The sequence below is a fragment of the Phascolarctos cinereus genome, unplaced genomic scaffold, assembly GCF_003287225.1.
Source record: "Phascolarctos cinereus isolate Bilbo 61053 unplaced genomic scaffold, phaCin_HiC Scaffold_726;HRSCAF=1367, whole genome shotgun sequence".
NCBI lineage: Eukaryota > Metazoa > Chordata > Mammalia > Diprotodontia > Phascolarctidae > Phascolarctos > Phascolarctos cinereus.
The window spans coordinates 405,154,802-405,174,980 of record NW_027556098.1 but is presented as its reverse complement, the minus strand read 5'-3'; the positions used below and the strand labels follow the sequence as shown (position 1 = coordinate 405,174,980).

The 20,179-nt window shown below is 47.9% G+C and overlaps 1 protein-coding gene across 2 annotated transcripts; it reads right to left on the bottom strand.

Annotated features, from left to right (window-relative positions):
• Positions 1-1,846: 1,846 nt before the first annotated feature.
• Positions 1,847-17,541, bottom strand: UBE2J2 (ubiquitin conjugating enzyme E2 J2). 2 transcript variants are annotated; one of them, XM_020976502.2, is made up of 7 exons: positions 17,303-17,541; positions 9,439-9,569; positions 7,516-7,556; positions 5,313-5,415; positions 5,046-5,184; positions 3,601-3,681; positions 1,847-3,029 (listed from the first exon to the last, which is right to left on the bottom strand). In XM_020976502.2, the coding sequence occupies exons 2-7, from the start codon at positions 9,567-9,569 to the stop codon at positions 2,745-2,747; spliced, it is 780 nt and encodes a 259-aa protein (XP_020832161.1). In that variant the 5' UTR covers positions 17,303-17,541; the 3' UTR covers positions 1,847-2,744. The 2 variants fall into 2 exon arrangements, with proteins under 2 accessions (XP_020832161.1, XP_020832167.1); XM_020976508.2 differs by lacking the exon at positions 17,303-17,541 and adding an exon at positions 17,096-17,247.
• Positions 17,542-20,179: the final 2,638 nt, after the last annotated feature.

Sequence of the window (20,179 nt, the reverse complement as noted above, 5' to 3'; positions counted from 1 at the left end):
GGGGAAACATTTCTGACCATCCCCACAAGTGGTTAGGGAGGGTGACCCAGGAAATCGAGACCGAACAAGGGTCAGTTCCACCGGCAGAAAAAAGGAAGCTCACTTTGCTGTGTAACATTCAGATCACACATGGCCTCAGCATCATGGGCCACATTTCAGCCTCGTAGAGGAATGCCGAGATCCTCCAGGCCGGACTCAAGGGGCTGCTTGTTTGTTGGAAGAAACCTATACAGAGCGGCCTGCGTGTCAGTGGCGGGGCTCTGAGAAATTCCTCGGTGCAAGCAGGCCCTCTTTGTCCTCATCTCCTAGGTAACACAAAGGGCAGCTGAGAAGGAAGGCATCACTGGAGGGGGATGGCAGAGAGCAAGGATGGGAAGCCGCAGCACAAGCACCTTCTAAAAGGGGAGCACTCTTTGAACAGCTAGCTGTGCCTTCAGGTGCCAGGGGCTCAGCTCTAGGGCCAGTCATTACACAGTGCCACCTTCCACCCACCCTCCCCCTCAAAAGGTCTGTGGCCATCAGGCATCCCCGATTTTTGTCATCTTTCCACCTCGGCTACCTCCAACTACCGAGGACATGACAACAGGCTGCTGCCTTCCTACTGGGTCATTCTGATGGCACGTCTGCAAACAAAGGTGGAGGAGTCTGGGAGTCCAGCTACAGCCTCGCTCCAGGATGGGCAATATGGGCTTACCCATGACAGTCTGACCGTCTTCAGAATCTCAAATGGCAGCACTCCTCACCTCCCCCTAAGTCAGCACAGGAAGACACATAACAAGACAGCTCTTCCCCCAAGACCCAGACTAGAACAGAACTAGCTCTAGAGACGGACAGACGCTCTTTGAACAAGGGCAAACCAAACACATACAAAGCGGCCGATTTAAAAAAAGTCAAAGGCTTATAAATCATGGCTTGCGTTTCTGGTTGTTGGGGTTCTGAGAGATCCCTTCCCTGCTGTGCTGTCCCTAGAAGGGGGCATCACAATTTCCTCACTACAGTACTGGCCTATTAGCCCGCTGGCCACCTAATGCAGAGAAAACTGGTCCCAGGATAGCCCATTAGCTAAGTTCTATGGCTCTGCGAAAGAACGCGATGCCTGCTTCCCAGTATCCCCCAGAAGCAGAGACCGCACAGCTCGAATGTGCATCTCAACAGCCTAAGGACGGTCCATTCTCAGGGACACTCGTGGGGCACACAGAACAGAGAGTTCCCAGACACCCTGCTGTGGAACTGATTTTTCTCTGCAGACCATGCCAACTCCTTCTGGTCTTGTCTTGCAGGGGGAACTCTGTCATCCCATGCAGGGTGACCCATCACATTCAACTGTAATAGGCACAAAACCTGCCTACAGACCAAGTCAAAATACTGGAGTCAAGCGAGTATGCAGACCGAGAAAGGAAAGGCCTCCAATTCTATTGGAATCCCTTCAGAGAAAAGGCCACGTGCACAGAATGGGATTTCCTGCCCTCGACAGGGGACCAAAGAGGGGGGCAGCTCTTTCCTTCTCAGTTAACCCTGAACTAAGGAACCAGGAGCAAAGTGAGAGGCTCAAGGCTGGCCAGTCGATGTCTGAGGGCCACGTGAATCAAGGGGAGATACTTGCAGGGGGGCCATGTGGTTACGGGTAGGCTTTGCCAATCGCCTGAAGGGAGAGAGCAGCTTGACAGTGATGGCCGTGGCAGCTGAGGCAGGAGGAGACCCCTGAGTGGGCGTAAGCTGGTCCAGAATTCATCTCCTCTGCCCCTCCCCGCCCTAGAGTCTGCCACCAGACAGCATCTATTACTATTCTCCACTACAAGCCCTCCAGAGGAATCTGTGACAAATGCGACACATTCGGAGCAGCCTGTCAGTTTCTCTGCAGATTTATTTAAGTAAACAATGACATCTTGCGATCAGAAAGCAAAACAGAATCTTAATTTGAGAGGGGGGAGGGTGGTATAGAAGGAAAAACCCTTTCCTAAAAGTCATTTCTTTTGTCATTCTAAGTGAACATAAACACACTAAAAATGCTGAGATAAATCGATGATGGCCCTGGATTAGTCTAAAAGTTTGTCACTGGCCAGCAGAAGCATCTAACAGGTGACTGGCTACCTGAACTCCTAAGAGTTCCTCCTAAGCCTTATTAAGACATCCATTTTGACAAAAACCAAAAACCAAAAAACCAATTAGCCAACACAAAGCATGGCTGAAGATCAGCCGTGAAATGGGGAGCGGTCAGGCTCCTGCAAGGCAGTCCAGTGAGCCACCCCCGGCCACCCTCCCAAGTTTGATACTGGCCACTTCCGTCTCATTCCAGATCAGAGTCCTTCACCTAAACTAAAAACAGTACGTACGACAAGGGCTAGGCATCGAGTTTCAGGGTTTTTTGAACGACCAAATTATGTAAAATGAAAAATGTGTTTACTTCAAACAAGTCCAACAAACTGAATAGGGGCCGGTGCTAAGAGACCGAGCGTTAAGAGCGCCGGCTTCTCATCCACAGCGCTGAGTTGCTCTACAGCCACAGACACACAGGGAGGTTAAGAAGACAGGAATTCAAGACTCTCACATATTTCTCAGATCCCAGCTGCGCCCACTCTGGGGTCTGGCTTTGTTTGTGTTTTGTAAAGGCTTCCAAAACTAAACCCCAGGAGCCCAGCAGGACCAGACCCAGCCTGCTTGTCATCTGCCCCAGGGTCACGCTCCGCTGCCCAGAGTCTCACTTGCTTCGCTCCGACCAAGGTCTTGGAATCCCGGCGTGCGGCTCACTCCTGGGCTATGCTTCTCAGGACATACTTGACTGTGTAGGCAAAGGCGGCAAAGCCGACTATGACAAACAGGTTGGCCAGAGCGCCTCCCAAGAGTCCGTGGTTGCGGTTGGCCTGCTGCAGGCCCGCATGGTTGGGGCCGGCCAGCGGCACGTGCCCGTTTAGAAGCTGAATCCCATTCTGACCGTGGTGAGTGTCCCCATCAGGGACCACGTCTGGCAATGGGAGGGGCTGGGGTCGGCTACTGAGTTCATCTTGTGCTTTCTGTTTTTGTTTTATCTCCTAGAAAAGCCAGCCACAAAGAAAGAAATAACTATGACAAGCAGAGACACAATTCACTAGGAAGACTGTCATTCCCCCACCCTGGGCCCTCTTCTTCCACAGCCTCAGGACTAGCCCCTCCCTTCTGCTCCTGCCCAGCCCGCTTCACCTTTGGGCTGCACAGCCCTGGGATAGCCCCATACCCCAGTCTCCAAGTACTCTTTCTCCTCCCCCACCCTTTTCAGCTCCTTTTGTAGGTTGCCTTTCTCCATTTGAATGTAAGCTCCTTGAGGGCAAGCACTGTCATCCCCAGCACTTAGCACAGCACCTGGCACCTAGGAGGCACTCAGTAAATGTTTATTGACTTTCCTGTGGGCCACCATATATGTTCTCTCTCTGCTTCTTAGAAGCCACTACTGTCACTGCCTTTCAGGTCCAAGGTAAAGAAGTGCGTGCGTGTGGGGGGAGGGGGGGGAGGCCTCTTCCCTCGGGCAGGGCTGCTGACTTTGCCACACACCTACTTCCTCCCTGCCTGCCCCCTAAAGGAATGAAATGGATTCCCAACCTTCTCTCCTTTTTAAGGAGTGCTCACCTCCACCACTTCAGGAAACAATTCACAAAACACTTTGTCTTTTACGTTAAATGCCAAACTCTGTGCGGCAAGTTGCCTTTTCTGCCAAGAAAGAGAGACATTAGCTTGAGAATACAACTTCACCCACATGATAACTTGAAAATGCAAAAAAGAGACTATTTTTCAGCCCAAAGTCAGCACCTCAATGGTACTCAAAGATAGATGGCAGTGCTTGCTAACATCTGGGTCTTCTGTCTCCCCATAACTAACCCACTTTGTCACTCTCCAGCCCCAGGCTTTTTTTTATTCCCTTCACAGACATTAACACTTCATCATTTTGGTCCAATGGATTCCCAGTTCATCCACGGCAGAAATGAAGGCAGGCACTGTGACACACAATAGGAAAGACCCAAGCAAAACAGCTATGATAATCCAGCCATCCCTCCTTACCTAGCACAAGGCCAGGGCCCAGTATTTCTTAGCTCATTCCAACCCAAAGTACTCAAGGACCCCCAGGGTGTTCACCTCCTATCTACTAGCTCAGCAAAAGCTACAAAAGATGAGGGTGACCCCAATTTTTCCACCCTCAAAGAGCAAACAATAAGGAGAATAAGCTAAGCCTTAGGGTAGAAATAAGGATCTTCGTAGCTCGGGAGGGATGGTCAGACGCAAAAATGTGGCACTCATCCGGCTAGGGAGCCTTCCCTTGACAAGGGAAAGCAAGAGATGTCATCATCTATCTTGCCCAGGGGCAGGGGAATGGGGAGGATGACCTCTTGGTTTCCTCTAGGTACACAGAAATCAGCATGGGGAGGGTCTATTTCTGATTCAGCCATCTGGAATCACGGCCCGGTGGCCCTTTGACAAACACTGTTCTTTTCTCCAAAACGGACAGGATGCCACAAACAGTTATGAGAATTACCACGGGATTTCCTGGGGATGAGCCAGGGCCCTGGCTCTGGCAACACAGAACAACCTCTAACAATTTACTCCAGCCCCCTGGACTTTCTTCACTCCAAGGAATTCCCTATTCTATGGTCCAGGTGAACGGTTTTCTCAGTTCTGCTGTTCTTCAGCTCTGGGTCCTTGCACATACCACCACCACACCCTAGAAGGATCCCTGTGCCCACACCAAAGAAATATCTGCCTCCAGACCACCTTCCCCATGGCTCAGGCCCAGCTCAAGTGGCAAGCCACTCGTGAAGCTTTCCCTAAGCCCACGGCTAGAACCAAGCCTCCAATGGAGGCCAGACAACAATGATGCTGTGGATGGGAGTTCTCCAGAGAGTGGAGGTGGTTGGGTAAGATGGGCATCACCATCAGATTAAATTACACTGAGTGAAGAGACTGTCCTTTTCTTTGTTTCCTCAGGCCTAGCACCCTGTAGGCACTGTGAACACTGCTGGTTCACGAGCCCCATTTTCCATCTAGAACACCCCATAAGTGAGATGTTTCTAAAGACTCACCGTGTAGTCTGAAGTTTCTATGCTGCCCAATGTGGGGCCTTTTTCCACCATAAAGCTGAGCAGACCCGTCAAGATTGTTGAGACTGACCAAGCTGGATTCCATGTATCAGGGTGGAAATCAGTGATTGAAAGACATAACCTGTCAAAAAAAAAGGGGGGGGGGAAGGAAGGCACCTCTTTATAGAATGTACACACATGATGCCCCCTGCACGACTCCCAAAAATAACAACTGCAGAAACAACAGGTAGGACAAGGGAAAGGTCTTACCTTGTATTACATTTAAATCTTCCATTGGGAGTTATCATATAAATACTAGGAGGTTTAAAAGGAAATTCTCTGGGGAAAATTAGTTTTCCATGATAATAGCCACCTACAACAAAACAAAAGAAAGCCAAAAATAACTTCTTAAGTACTCTGAGAAATTTCCTTAGAACACTTACAAAGACTTCTCTGCGGCAAATAAAACGCGGAAAAAAATCATTTTTTTTTAAAGTGAGGCAACTGGGGTTAAGTGACTTGCCCAGAGTCACACAGCTAGGAAGTATTATGTGTCTGAGGCCGGATTTGAACTCAGGTCCTCCCGGCTCCAGGGCCAGTGCTCTATCTACTGCGCCACCTAGCTGCCCCAACAATCACCATTTTTAAGCCTTCCCCAAATGCAGAATGAATCCACTGGTCAGGACCTCAATCTAATTACCCAGAAGTGTCTATTTCACAACTCAGACAAACTCACCACAATTGGAATGGCTAAGCGGCACCAGGCCTGGAGTCAGGAGAACTTCAGTTCAAATCTGGCCTCAGATACTTACTAGCAGAGTGACCCTGGGCAAGTCATTTTACCTCTGTCTGCCTCAGTTTCCTCATCAGTAAAATGAGGATCATAATAGCACCTGCCTCCCAGGGCTGTTGTGAAGATCAAATGAGATAACAATAAAACACTCAGCACAGTGCCTGGCACACAGTAAGCATTCTATAAACATTAGCAATTATTAAACCCCCACAAACCCAACAAGGTTGGTGAAGACACCCAGGGAGAGATTTACTTTATTCTTTATCATGTCTGCTTACAAAAGTCATTCAACTTCATTGAGCTCATTCAGCCGGGTTCTGGCAGTGTATTCCCCAGTAACAGGCTGACCCCCAAAGCTCTGCAGACCACTCCCCACCCCCCACTGCCTAGAGCACCCCTCACCCGGCCACCCTTCCCACTAGGCTCCAGCAAGTGCCCTCAGCTCTGCCTTTGCCCATTCTGTCCCCCCACTCACAGCAAGAAAGTCTCTGCCCTGCATCCCACCCACCAGTTCAATCCTGCCTCATCCTCTCCAAGCTCCAACTGCTGAATGAAGCTTCACCTGTCACCCCAACCCTCACTATTTCCTTGTGCCTGAGCTCTGTAATGCTTTCAACATATACACACAATGTAACAATTATATGCTCCCTGGAAGAGTTTCTTGATGGCTCCTCTGATAATCTTTGTTGACCTTCCCCTAACACCTCAACAGAAGGCAAACTCTTTGGGGACAGGGACTGCCCCTACCCTGTGTCCAGGCCAGGGCCACACACAGACTAAGTACTCCATGTCATACGTGATGACAGATCTACTAATGCCTCCATGGTAAGTTACTCTGATGCCTGAAAATGCTACTCTGGCTTACAGGGGCTCCTAGGGACCTCGGGGCGGGACAACCTGGGTCCAGTGTCTTTAGGATTTCACAGGACTGAGAATTGGCCAAGATCTCAGAGGCCAGGTATCACCAGAGCAGGGATCCCCTCTAAGCAGACCTACACATCCATTCATTCCTTACCCTCTGCTTGAAGACCTCTATTGAGAGGAAGCCCACCATCTTCCAAGGCAGCAATGAGATGGCTCTAACTATCAAGACACTGCTCCTAACAGCTGGCCAAAATCTGGGGGGGCAGGGGGGGTGTCTTCCCATGGGCCCGTCATGCTCACAAAAAAGGCCAGCAGATTCTGCCTAAGCTTTATCCCACTCACCTAAGCTAGCTCAGGAGACTGGTTAAGCAACCTCAATCCAAGGAAAAACTAACAAAGGTTAAATAAATAAATACGGTTAAATAAAGCAAACTTTGTAAGACAGTGAGCTCCCATCCTCGGGTATTCCAGCAGAGAGGGTGGATATTAGGAATGCTGCTGACGCTCTCCTACAGACAGTGGGAAGTTGGACAGCAGCTGACCTCTAAGATCTCAAACCACCAAGATCCTAATAACTTTATTTAAACTCCAAGTATTTTTAAAAGCTGAATAAAAGTATGTCTAGTTAAAAAAAACCAGAACAGAACTTTAAGTATCTTTAGAACTTGGAGATCTGAGGAGGAGTCAATGAAGATCTGTACCAAGTCTCCTTAAGCTGCAACCTAACAGGGGGCATTGGCTTGCCCCAGAAAGGATACTTGGCAGTGTATCCTCCTTGGAGTGACTCCTCCTGTGGCCTGGCCTGGCCTCGCTTACCTTCATAAGGAGTCATCTCAGGTCCCCGGACGACATAGTGCCTGTGGGAAATGAAGGACAAACATCAGAGTGCGGCCAGGCCAAGGATGCCCAAAGCAGCCCCAAGCTTAGCCATCAGACAGGCCTGGACAGCCCCTGCACCCCACATGCGTGTGCGTGGAACTGGAAAACAGCAATGGAGCTTCCTTCTGATTAAGGAAGGTGAAGATGCTGCTTCTAAAACATCTGTCTTGGATCTCATGCCACAAGGGCAAACATTTTCCCAAATGTTATAAAAGACTTAAAAATAAATTCAATAACAAATTAATTCGATAAATATTTATTAAGTGCCTACTCTATGCCAGACATTGGCCTAAATAACCTACAGGCCCCCCCCAAGGTCTACCTGCTGTATGCGCTTCATTACAGTGGCTCTAAGAGGCAGAGTCCAAGCATCGAAACAATATATTGTTTAACTGAAGCTCTCTCTGTAGTGCTACTGTTGCTTTATGTAACTTACTCTAAAGTTAACAACCAACTTACAAATAAATAAGTGAATTTTAGCACATAAAAAGTTGCCAATTCTTCAGTCACTCCTGCTAAGTCTCCACCAAAGTATTGACATTTCTATATCAAATAAAATTATTATATGTTATACATAAATATATATTACATATTAAAAAAATTATTAAGTTTTGGTCTTGGATAACCCATAGTTATATTAAAATCCAATTCCAATGACTATTTCAGTCTAAAAACTCCTCAGTGCACAACATGTTGAAATGAGGAATGTTGAAATCACTTTAAGATGATACACTTTGAAAAGATGAAACAAAACTGTGGCCAGAATGTTTATATTTTTTCCCCTTACGTAGATACACCCACATGCTTTTCCCATTAGGCTACAAACTGGTTAATATGTCTCTGCAGCAAACCAAAAGTCTGAAAAACACTATAACCACCTCTCCCCCATTGGTTCCATACAATCAAATGGTCCCAAACCACATTTCGGCCAATCTGATGAAAGGAACAAGGACTAGGATCATCTGCAACTAATCTAGAAATAGTATGGCTCTGTGGGGGAGAAAACAACCAATCACCCACTTGGGACAGTAAAGGAGGAAGAGGTCAATTACAGCAAAAATATATCATGGAAAGAGAAACAAATAGCCCCTTTGAAGCAAAAATGCAGGGGACATACTCACTCCACGTAGCATCACATGCACAAAACAGGAAGTAAAAGAAAAATTCATGTGGCTCGAATGCAGGAGGGCTCAGGCCTCTGCCGAGGAGTCTATTCCTAGAAATGGCTCCTCTGGAGACACTGGTTTCACAAGCTCCTCTAACACAGACTCACTTGAGAGGCAGCAGGGCATGATGGGAAAGGAGCCAGTCCCACCTCAGCCACCATTAGCCATATGACTTCGATCAAGTCCCATTAGCTCTCTAAGCTGCCCGTTTACTCATCTATAAAATGAGGAGGTTGAATCTAAGGGTCAATGCCCTATGATTCTTTCCTCTCTATTTCTGTCCCCTCAGCTGCAAAATTGGGATCAAAAAACCAGATTTCCCAAGAATGCCATTAATAAGTTAGATATGTCTTTCAAAGCAGAGAATTCTAATAATGATTCTGAATATTTTCTCATTGACATTTCTGCCTAGGCACCAACATATCTAAAATCTGTTATTTCTACACTAAGATAAGGATTTATACTTGGGTCTTAAGCTATAAGACCACAGTTTAGGAGAACTTCACACACACACCCCCCCAACACACACACACCCCACAAGTGCTCAACACCTGGATGTATTCATCTACTAGGGGTCCTCAGATACTAGAAGAAAAAAAGGCTAAGGCGCTGAACAGGGACAAAAGACAAGGAAGGCCAACCTTCTTGCTAAGTTTTTATAATCAGATGAAAGTAAACCAAAGCACAGCCTCACCATTCCAGAATATTCGAAGGAAGGGGTTCCGCACAAATATAAGGCACTGGGTCTTTTTTAATTCGAAGGTAGTCTTGTTTAAGCCTCTGGGTTGCTGTGGTCGGTGCTCTCTTATTACTGGTGTTGCTCATCTATTAAAAACACAAACATGAATTATGAATGAGCTCCAGAACTCATTAGCAGGCCACTCAATACCAATATTTCACTTCCTAAGTCCATTACTCTGACAAGTTCATTCATTCAGGGCCCCCCTCCCAATTCCCTTCCCATACTCACTGGCACCGTCATCTCCCAGGTGTCCGTGCACTATGGACTCTTCACTTCCTCTGCCTCCCTTGTAGCTCACCAGCCACAACCTCCTACTCCTTCTTTCTCCAAAGTGCCTCCTCCCTCTCTCTTTCTGATGTCTGTATAATGCAGCTCCTCAGTCCCTCACCCTATGACAACCTGACAACAACAACAGGAACCCAACTGCTCTCTCACTTCCAGGCTCTCCTGGGGATCCAATTCCCTCCTTGGTTAATCCTCCCAAAACACCAATGCCATCTAGTCATGACTTAACCAAAAATCTCCCACAGCTCCCCATCTCACATGCCTGCTTAACACCCTTCCTAAAAACTCCACAGACTTACTCAGTCTTCCCCTATCCCATGAGCTCAACCTTGTCCAAAACTGAAATCATCTTCCCTCCCAACCTGTGGTTCCCTCCTGGCTGTCCAAGTTTCATTAATGGCACCACATTCTCCCATTCATTTGCTGGTGTCCAAACCCCCAAATCAAAAACAGTCCCTGCCCTCAAGCAATGTACCATATCCACAGATAACTAAATACAAAGTAATATCTGGGAGGGAGGCCTAGTAATAGGGGGATCAAGAAAGGCTTTGTAGAAGAGGTGGTACTCCCAATCCCCATGGATTCCCTCTCCCTCTTTCAAGCTCAAGGGTGGAAACCAAAGGAGATGTGGCATAATAAAAATGACACTGGATGAGAAGTAAGGCGATTCCAGGGATTCCAGCCCTGGAACACTGATTCCCTGGAGGACCCCTAAATACAGGCACTCATCAAATCCTGGAGGGATGTTTTGTCCTCCAAAACACTTCTGGCTGTTTTTCTTCCCATTGCTACTGACCTAGTTCAGACCCCTGTCACCTTGGCCAGAAACACTGCAGTAATCTCTTATCTAGTCTCCCGACCTTCAGCCCTACCTTTCTAATGCAGAGCTCTGATCAAGACCTTCTACTGCTCAAGAGCATTCAATGGCTTCCCCAATGTATAGCCAAATTCCTGGAGTCTGGCATTCAAAACTCCTAAACTGAACCCAAACCGACTCTTTCAGCCTTTTTTTCCCATCACTCTCCATCACAGAACCCACAGCTTCAGCTAAAAGTGACTATTCCGCATTCCTTAACTCCCTGGTCCTTTTCTACCTCTGGCTCCTGCTCAGGATAGTTCCCTAGGCCTTCTGTGTGAATCCTACCCACCCTCCACAAGCCAACTCCTTCCAAAAGCCAGCTCTATTTCAGAAGGGTTCCTTCCATCCTCAGACTCTGCCAGGGCTTTGTTCTTACTTCTCTTACACACACACATCCGTTTCCAGCATGGGTCCTGGTTCTGCTTGTCTCCTCCATCAGTCTCCTGGAGGGCTCTACCTTCCATAGTGACTAGCACCCACAAGTACTAGATATCTGTTTCATTAAGTACCAGTCTTCTCACCACCTGCAGTGATTCCTAACTCAGTGTCTTCACATAAGCTGAGTTTATTCCCCATGTGCTTTTTCAAAATAATCCTTAATGGGTTCTGGGCCTGGCTGTGTCACTGATTCCTAATCTTACCTCGCAGAAGCTGTTCTTCCTCCCTGGGACTCAGTTTTCTCATCTTTAAAAGAAAGCCATAGACAAGCTCTCCAAGCTTCCTTTCACTTCTTTAATGTTCGGATTCAGAAAACAGCATGCCTCCAACAAGGAATCAAAAGAAAACTGAAAGGACCCACTGGGTGAATTCTATGTTTCCAGTTCTACTTCCAGTTTCTCCCCAGCCCAGGCAGGCATCTCACCTCCAACGACACTGTTCTGCAGCTATAATCACATTCCATGGAGTGACTTCAGCTCAGATCCTGCTTGGGTAGCACAGGGAGCTCGCTATACTAGCAGAATAGATCGAGGAGCTCATACAATACCAACACTGGCAAACACCTGTTTGAGCCCAGTAAGGAAGACTGCTAAGACCACAATTATAAGAGATCTGCCAAAAAGAATCCAGCCCTTTCTACCAGAACACGGACTTAATACCCTGGAAATGAAAGCAACAGCCTGTCACATAAACAAAGGATAATCCAGGAAACCTGGATAAAACAAAGGTCATTCTGTCCTGTTACATCAATGCTTAAAAGTGGTTTCTAGTTGCCTGAATTGCATGCTCATTTTTTCCAAAGGATGCTGAAAGTGAACTGATATCAACACAAACCAAGTTAAACCGCAGTGTATTTGGCTATCCTACGAACAAACCAACCAAGGGCACAATGTGACCTTCAGCAGTATAGTTTGCACAATCTGAAATTTAGTCAATCCATAAAAAAGAATGTAAATATAAACAATATCACACATGTATGTGTGCATGCATGTGTTTATATTTGTATGTATGTGTGCTTGCATGTACAGAGAGATGTATCATTCTATCACCTACCAACTTTATTTCCCTGCCCACAGGCCAAGCTTTCCATTTCATTTCTTATAGGACACCCACCCCAGGGTCAGTTTAGGGAAAGGAGTCTGTCTCTTCCAAACCATTCTGTCCAAGTGTCAAGCTCTCTCAGCTGTCGGGGGCAAAACCAAAGGCACTAGAAAGAAAAATTAATGTAGGTAAAGATGGTGTATATGACCCATGCTGCCTTCAGACAGCCTCCTAAAGGGCAGGGATCACCCAGTGTAGTGTGTGTGTGTGTGTGTGTCTGTGTGTGTGTATACACACAGACACACACACACATCACAAAGAGATTAGGTAGAATACCAGAACAGAAATAATTTGAAGATCTACAAACTCAAGAAAGACAGTATAAATGACCAGCTCCCAGGGTACTATCTCTCAAATCTCAAATATTAAGCTTATCAAATTATCCGAAGTTCAGCCTGGCTAAGTTCAAGGAGATTCATGACTAGAAAGTTAGCCTTTGCAACTCACAAACACATCCTGCCAGGCACAAAAAAAAGGGAGGGGGCGTGCACCTTATGATTCATATCAGCTGAGGTAGTTCCCAAGCCAATGAGATCACAGTTGCTTGAAATATTAAAAGCAATAATGTGTATATAGTATGTATGCATAGATGTGTGTATGTATTAAAAAGTAGTATTACTACATAATCAAATAATTAAATCTAGTATTGAAGAGTTTTCTCAAGTCTCAAATATAATGCCAAGACCAATCTATGAACATTTATTAAGCCCTTACTATGTGTGAGGCACTGTGGTGTGTACTAGGGATACAAAGAAAGGCGACATGGAAATAACCAGGTATACATTAGATAGAACCAGAGTAGATGAAGATAATCTAAAAGCATGTGGGGGGAAGGGGGGAGACCCTGAGAAAGGGCTCTTACAAAAGGTGCTATCTGAACTGAGTCTTGAAGGAAGACAAAGCATTTCAGGTGTCCAGAGGACAGCAATGCAAAGGCAGCAAAGGGAGATGGAGTATGGCTGTGGGAGAAAATGCAAGCAGGCCGATATGGCTGACTTAGGGAAAACTTGGAGTGGAAGATGGAAAGGTAAGAAGGGGCCATGGGACGTGCCTGTGTCTGAAGGAGTCATGAAGGGCTTTAATGCCGAACAAAGAGTTTTATGTTCTGTCTGATCCTAGAGGTAACAGAGTCACTGGGCATCTCGGCAGAGATTATGACAGTCCAAGTGAGAGAGGTGAAGGGCCTGGATGAGTGGAGAGAGGACATGTGACAGTGGAAATGACAAGATTGAGCAACGGATGGCACATATGAGAGGGAGGAGTCAAGGAGGATGCTGAGGTTTGAGTCCAGGTGGCTAAAGGATGGTGCTGGTCTTGTTGGTAAGAGGAAAGTTTAGGAAGAAGATGAGCTCCATTTGGGACATGTCGAGTTTGAGATGCCCAAAGAACATCTAGTTCAAGATGTCCAAGAGAGGGGCAGCGAGGTGGCGCAGGAGATAGAGCTCCAGCCTCAAAGTCAGAAGAACCTGAGTTCAAATCCAGCCTCAGACACAGGACACTTACTAGCTATGTGACCCTGGGCAAGCCACTTAACCCTGATTGCCTCACCAAAAAGCAAAAAAAAAACCCAAACAAACCAGTCCAAGACTGTGCTGTGACTGTAACTCAGGAGAGGCTAGGGCTAAATATGCAGACTGAAGAATCACCTGCAGAGATACTGTCTGAACACATGGGAACAGAGACCACCAAGTGAGACAGTACAGACCACAACTACTGAACTTCGCAAGCCTTGATGATAACTAGTCTGAGTACGAGCTTTGCCCCTAAAATGGGAACTCTGAAAGGAATCTATAGTCACACACTAAAAAAGGAAACTGATTATAGTTTCTCAAAGTCAGATGGGAATGGAGGGTGTGGGAAGGCAGAAGCAGCCTACATATGGATCAATACATGCAAATGCCAGGTACAGGCAAATAGAGGCAAAGATCTTACTGACTGGAAGGAGCCTTACAGACAAACCAGCAGAGTCCAATCCCTTCATTTCACTCATGAAATAACAGAGGCCCAGAAGGTCCTACAGCCAGTTGGTAGCACAAATGGGACCATGAAACACAGACCTCCTGACTCCCAACCCTATGCTCTTGTCACTATCAGATTGTTCTCAGGAAACCAAAGCTATAAGAAGTCTTTAATAATCATGGTTTCTACAGCAGATTCCCCTTTTGCTTTCTTTACGCAACTATTAAAATTTATCTGGCTTCCCTGAGTGGTGGGGGTGACTTGAGAGCTTTAGGTTCGTGCACATGGAAGCCGGACATGAACAAAAGCCCCAGGATGCCCAGGAGGCTGGTGGGAAGAGACTTGAGTGTGAATGACAGCTCCAGAGCAGTCCCTTCTCTCAGGCCTGCTTTTTCATCCATGAAATGAAAGAGTCAACTGGATGGCCTATCAGGTCCATTCTAACTCTAAGACAGATGCCCCCCATCTCACCACAAAAAATGGGCTACTCAGTGGGGCCCACTGTGAAGGCTCCTGTCACACTAATCCGCTAGTCCCCAGATTTTATTAAAAATACACACACCCCCAACAGCACTCTGCTGTTGCTTCGATGACCTGTGGAGGAATCTCATTGAAGTTCTCTGGAGGAAGGGCCAGGTCTTTTTTTCTTCCCTTATATCCAAAGTCTGAATGCAGTGTTCAGCTTTAACACCCTCTGCCCCCAGCAGCACCTGGCACACAACAGGCACCCACTTGTTGCACTGACCAGAAGTTATGGCAGAATCCACTGACCAGACCGGGAAATCACACCCATTTACCCTTCTCTGAGGCCCTGAAAGCATAAGAGAGTCCAAGAGGCTTTGGATCTCTGCTTCCGAGGCAGCTGAGAGGGACACCAGAAGGAGGGTAAGGGCCAGGGGAGCTGACCAGGCTGAATCTGCCAGGATCCTCCTCAGGCTCAGGGCAGAGGCTGTGAAGGGTGCTGGGCTGATGGTATTTTAAGAAGCCTTTTTTTTGGGGGGCGGGGCTCAAGGAAGATGGAAGAAGCAGAATGAAGAGCATAAGGAATCCTCAACTGCTGCTGGGACAGGCCATAGCCCCCACACTACTGGATTTTCTGAACTGGGGCTCTGCTCCTTCCTACCTGTGAAAGGCTCCACCTTGGGCGAGTCCTTTCCTCTCTCAGTTTCCACCAGCCGATTCTGTTCCATTCAACACAGAGATTGACCACTTCCTTGGTGTCCAGTGGAAAGAACAGTGGACTCAGAGGATCTGAGTTCTAATCTGTCTCTGCCACTCAAGTACATCTGGACCTCAAGGTTCACCCCATCCCCTCTGGGCCTCCACTTCCTCATCCATAAAGTGAGCAGGTCATCACTTCTCAAGTCCCTTCCAGATCTAAATCTAGGATCCTCCGGGCTAAGCTCTGGGATGCTCAAAAATCTCAGCCAAGGACAGCCGTTATCAGGTGGGTTCCATGGCCTTGGGAAGGTCCTTGACAGTCTTTCAGGGAGCAGAGAGGCCAAAACTATTTTCATAACAACATCAAGACATTTGCCTACTAAAATACCAACTACATATCTGTGTAAAGCTAGATTTTCTTCATATATTTCAAATCAAAACAACAGATTAAATGCAGAAAGAGATAGGAGAATCCAACTGTCTTCTCTTACGTCAGACACTAAAAGAGAGCTGCAAAAACATGTAAAGCAGTAATTATGCCACTTTCACTCATTTTTTTTGGTTTTGGAAAACTGCTATTTTTCACAAATATCACTAATATAGAATGTGTTTATTATTTTAAGTGAATACATATTTTTACAAGTTTATTCATTTAAATTTCTAATACAGTAAATAATGATAGATACAACCCACATTTTAAAAAAAAGCCCCTTGGAGTCCCCAATTTCTCACTGTAAACACGTCCTCAGACCAAAAAGTTTGAGAATTGCTTTTCCAGTAGTCAGTCAGTAGGACCTAGGTTCAAATCCAGCCTGACATTGACTGGCTGTGCCACCATAGGTAAATATCACTTTCTCTTTGAGCTTCAGTTTCCTCATCCATACACTAAAGACCAGCATTCAGATCCAGTCTGTTACTTTACTAGCTGTGTGATCACGGGCAAATCACTTCTATTCAGTTTCTTAACCTGAAAAATGAGAACCAGGTCCATACAAATCCCATCTCTGACCCCTACTACACAAAAGACCTTGGTTAAGTCAGAGAGTTCAACAAAAAAGCAGTGGCTCAGAAGTGAACAGGCCAGGTCCAAATCCCACCTCGGATTATTTCTAACTGCCTCAGCTTCCTGATCTGAAAAACGGGAGGGGTAGATGAAATGACCTCTGAGGCTTCTTTCTGCTCTAGATGTTAAGCATTTATTAAGCACCATTGTGTGCCAGGTACCATGCCTAAGCTCTAGGGATACAAAGTCAGATACAGTCCCTGCCCTCGGGGAGCTTACAGTCTAGTGGGCGAGAAAACATGACCATAACTGGGTACAGAAGTTGGAGATAATCAGACAGAGGGATTGTATTAAGTGTTCGGAGGGCAGGGAAGATGGGGGCAGCGACGGCTTTGTTTTTGTCTTTGCATCTCTAGCTTTTATTGTAATATTCGTTTTTAATATATTTATAATAATAGTCTTGTCTGTCCTATCCTTGCCTCCTACACCCCCTCCCCCACTCCTGGCACTTAGTAGGCGCTTAATAAGTGTCCATGGGCTCAGAGCCTTTATTAAGCGCCCACTGTGCGCCAGGCCAGGCTTGCTGATCGATGGCTTCCCCTCCCGGCCTCAGTTTCCCCATCTGTCAAAGGATGGGCTCACACCGGAGGGCGGCCCCTCCCAGCCCCGGCAAACTCCGCCATCCAAGGGTCGCGAGTCCCCGGACCTTCCTTCCGCAGGATCGCGGATGTCCGGCTGGGCGGTGGGAAGGAGGGGCCTTCCTCGGACAAGTGGGGAAACTGAGGCCCAGGGCCCCGACTTACCCAGGGCCAGGCCGCGGGGACGCTGCTGGAGCCGGAGTGGGGAAGCCCGGGCTCCCACCTGGGGCCTGGCACTCACGTCACCTTTCGGAGCCTCGGGGGGCTCGTCTGCACGGCTAGGAGAGGGGACGGGGGGCCCGGACCTCGCCGTGCCCCCGGCGATTGTTACCGCGGCCCCGCCCCGGCCCCGCCCAGGCCGGCCCCGCTCACCTCTCCCGCCGCCGCCGCCGCCGGGGTCGCTCCCGGGGCCGCCGCCGCCGCCGCCGCCGCGCTGGGCCCGGGCCCGGGCTCGCTCCGCCCGCCGGGAAGGCGAAGGAAGGAGGGCGGGCGGGCGGTGAAGTCGAGCTGAGGCGGAGCCGAGGCCGGGCCGGGCCGGGGAGCCGCCGCGCCGCCGCCGCCGCCGCCGTCCGGGAGCGGGCCCGTCACACCCTCAGTGGCCGCCGCCGCCGCTCCGGCTTCCAAGATGGCCGCCCTCCCGGCCGAGCCGGGAGCTACTTCCGCTTCCGGGAACGAGCCGAGCACCTCCCTCCCTCATCCCCTCCCTCCCGGCCTCACTCGACGCTCTAGGCTGCGCGGGCGCCAAGGACACAGTCGTCTCGCTGCTCCTTGGGAGGGGGGCGGAACGGGGAAGGGGGCGGGACAAGGGATGGCTACAGCGCAGGCGCGGAGCTTGGGGCGACCCTGCGTCTGCCTCCGAATTACTCAGGCGCAGTGTCCGGCGCAGTCCTTGGGCTCGGCCTTTTTCTTGACTCTGTGTCTGTTCAGCCAAGCCATCTCGGGCGTTTAAGTGTTTACTGTGCTCCAGGCACTGCGAGCCCCGCACGGGATACTGAGGCACTACCAACATCACTGCCCAGGAGGAGCTTACGTGGGGAGGGAGGGCACGCGTGCACACACGCCCACACGCACACGCACACGCACACGCACACACGCCACAAATAAATAAATGTGCACGTTGGTGGTTATAGTCCTTCATGCTGGAAGAAGAGCAAAGTGACTTCGCTATGCTGGGGTCAGGATACGGTGTGTCAGACCGTGGCTGATAAGACCAAAACGAGCTTGGAAGGCTCTACCACAGATCAGACACGAACAATCCATGTGAACATTTGGGGTGGATTCTCTAAATTTGGCGCATCTCTGGTTTCTTTTGAGCTGCTTCAATTCTGTTTTGCTCATAGAGCACAGCACCTTCTCTGATGTGGACAGCCCACGCTGGACGGTCCTGTGCCAGTGTCTCCCATGTCATGCAGTCAATTCCAAGGTTCTTAAGAGAGACCTTGAGAGTGTCCTTTTATCGCTTCTTCTGACCACCATGTGAACTCTTGCCCTGTGTGAGCTTTCCATAAAATAGTCTTTTTGGCAAGCATACATTCGCATGGCCAGCCCATTGGAGTTGCACTCTCAGAAGTAGAGTTTGAATGCTTGGCAATCTAGTCGGAGAAAGGGATGAAATGTCTGCTATCTTCTCCTGCCAGGTGATTTTCATAATCTTCCCAAAACAATTCAAATGGAAGCAATTCCATTTCCTGGCATGACACTAGTAGGCTGTCCAGATTTCACAGATATACAACAGTGAGGTCAGCACAGCAGCTCTGTAGACCTTCAGTTTGGTAGTCAATCTAATACCTCTTCTCTCCCACACTTTCCTTTGGAGCCTCCCAAACACTGAGCTAGCTCTGGCAATGCCAGCATCCACCTCATTATCAATGTATACATCCCTGGAAAGTATACTGCCAAGGTAAGTGAACTTATCCACAGCATTCAAAACTTCTCCATTTGCTGGTTGGTGGAGCACCTATGTTTTCCTGGTGTTAATTGCTAGACCAAAATTAACACAAGCAGCAGAGAATAGATCCATACTTTGTTGCATCTCAGCTTTAGAGGCTGCATTGAGTGCACAATCATCTCTGAACAAAAAAAGCATACACCAACTCTCCCTCTGCTCTAGTCTTGGCTTGTAGCCTTTTCAAGTTCAATCATTTACCATCAGTGAGGTAGCTGACCTTGATGCTGTTTTCATCCTCGCTGAAGTGACCAACAGCATTGCTGAAAACATCATACAGTCTAATGGGAGGAAACAAGCAACTATGTGCAAACAAGCTATGGGACAATAATTAACAGAGAAGGCACTAGAATTAACAAAGACTGGGCAAGACTTCCAATAAAAGCTGAGATATTAGCTGAGACTTGAAGGAAGTTAAGGAAAGAGCAGATGGAGAGGAAGAGAGAGAGCATTCCAGGCATAGAGGATAGACAGAGAAGATGCCAGAATGGAATGACAGCTGGAGCGTCTGTCTTGTTCAAGGAACAGGAAGAAGGTCACTATCACTGGATCAAAGACTATAATGGGGCAGGGTAAAGTGTAAAAAGACTGGAAAGGTAGGAGGAGGCTAGATTATGAAGAGCTTCGAATGCCAAACAGAGGATCTTATCATTTATTTTGGAGGCAATAGGGAGCCACAAGAGTTTATTGAGTGAGGGTAGGGGTGGGAGTCACAAAGTCAGACCTATACTTTAGGAAGATCCTTTTAGTGGCTGGATAGAGGATGGATTGGAAGGGAAGAGACCTAAAGCAGGCAGATCCACCAGCGGCTATTACAATAGTCCAGGCATGAGGTGATGAGGGCCTGCACACCAGGGGGTGGCAATCAGTGCCTGAGGAGAGAAGGGGGCATATTGGAGAGATGTCACAAAGGTAAAATCATACTCAACACGTAGTAGGCACTTTATGAATGTTTATCGACTGACATAAATGATGATCCAGCAAAGCAGATGGGGGAAGGAGAGGCAAGGGAAAGCACTGTCATGAAAATATAGAGAGGGGAGGGTTTCCAGGAAGAGAAGGTGCTCTCTGTGACTAGTATCCAATGCTGCAGAGAGGTCAAGAAGGGTGAGGGATGAGAGGTCATCAGATTTGGCAATTAAAAGGTTGGATGGCACAGTTTCAGTTGAATGAGGAAGTCAGAAGCTTGCAATGGATTGAGAAGCAAGTGAGGATAGGAAGTGAGGGCAGGCAGTTTTTTTCTAGAAGTTTGAATTGAAAAAGAGAAGAAGAGATGGGACTAGGAGGCTAGTAGGACTAGGAGG

Coding starts and splice junctions, on each gene's coding strand:
- UBE2J2 (XM_020976502.2), bottom strand. CDS start 9,569: ATGAGCAACACCAGTAATAAGAGAGCACCGACCACAGCAACCCAGAGG. Junction 5,416..7,515: donor TGAGATGACTCCTTATGAAG/GTAAGCGAGGCC, acceptor GTTTTGTTGTAG/GTGGCTATTATCATGGAAAA. Junction 3,030..3,600: donor TGTTTCCTGAAGTGGTGGAG/GTGAGCACTCCT, acceptor TGGCTTTTCTAG/GAGATAAAACAAAAACAGAA.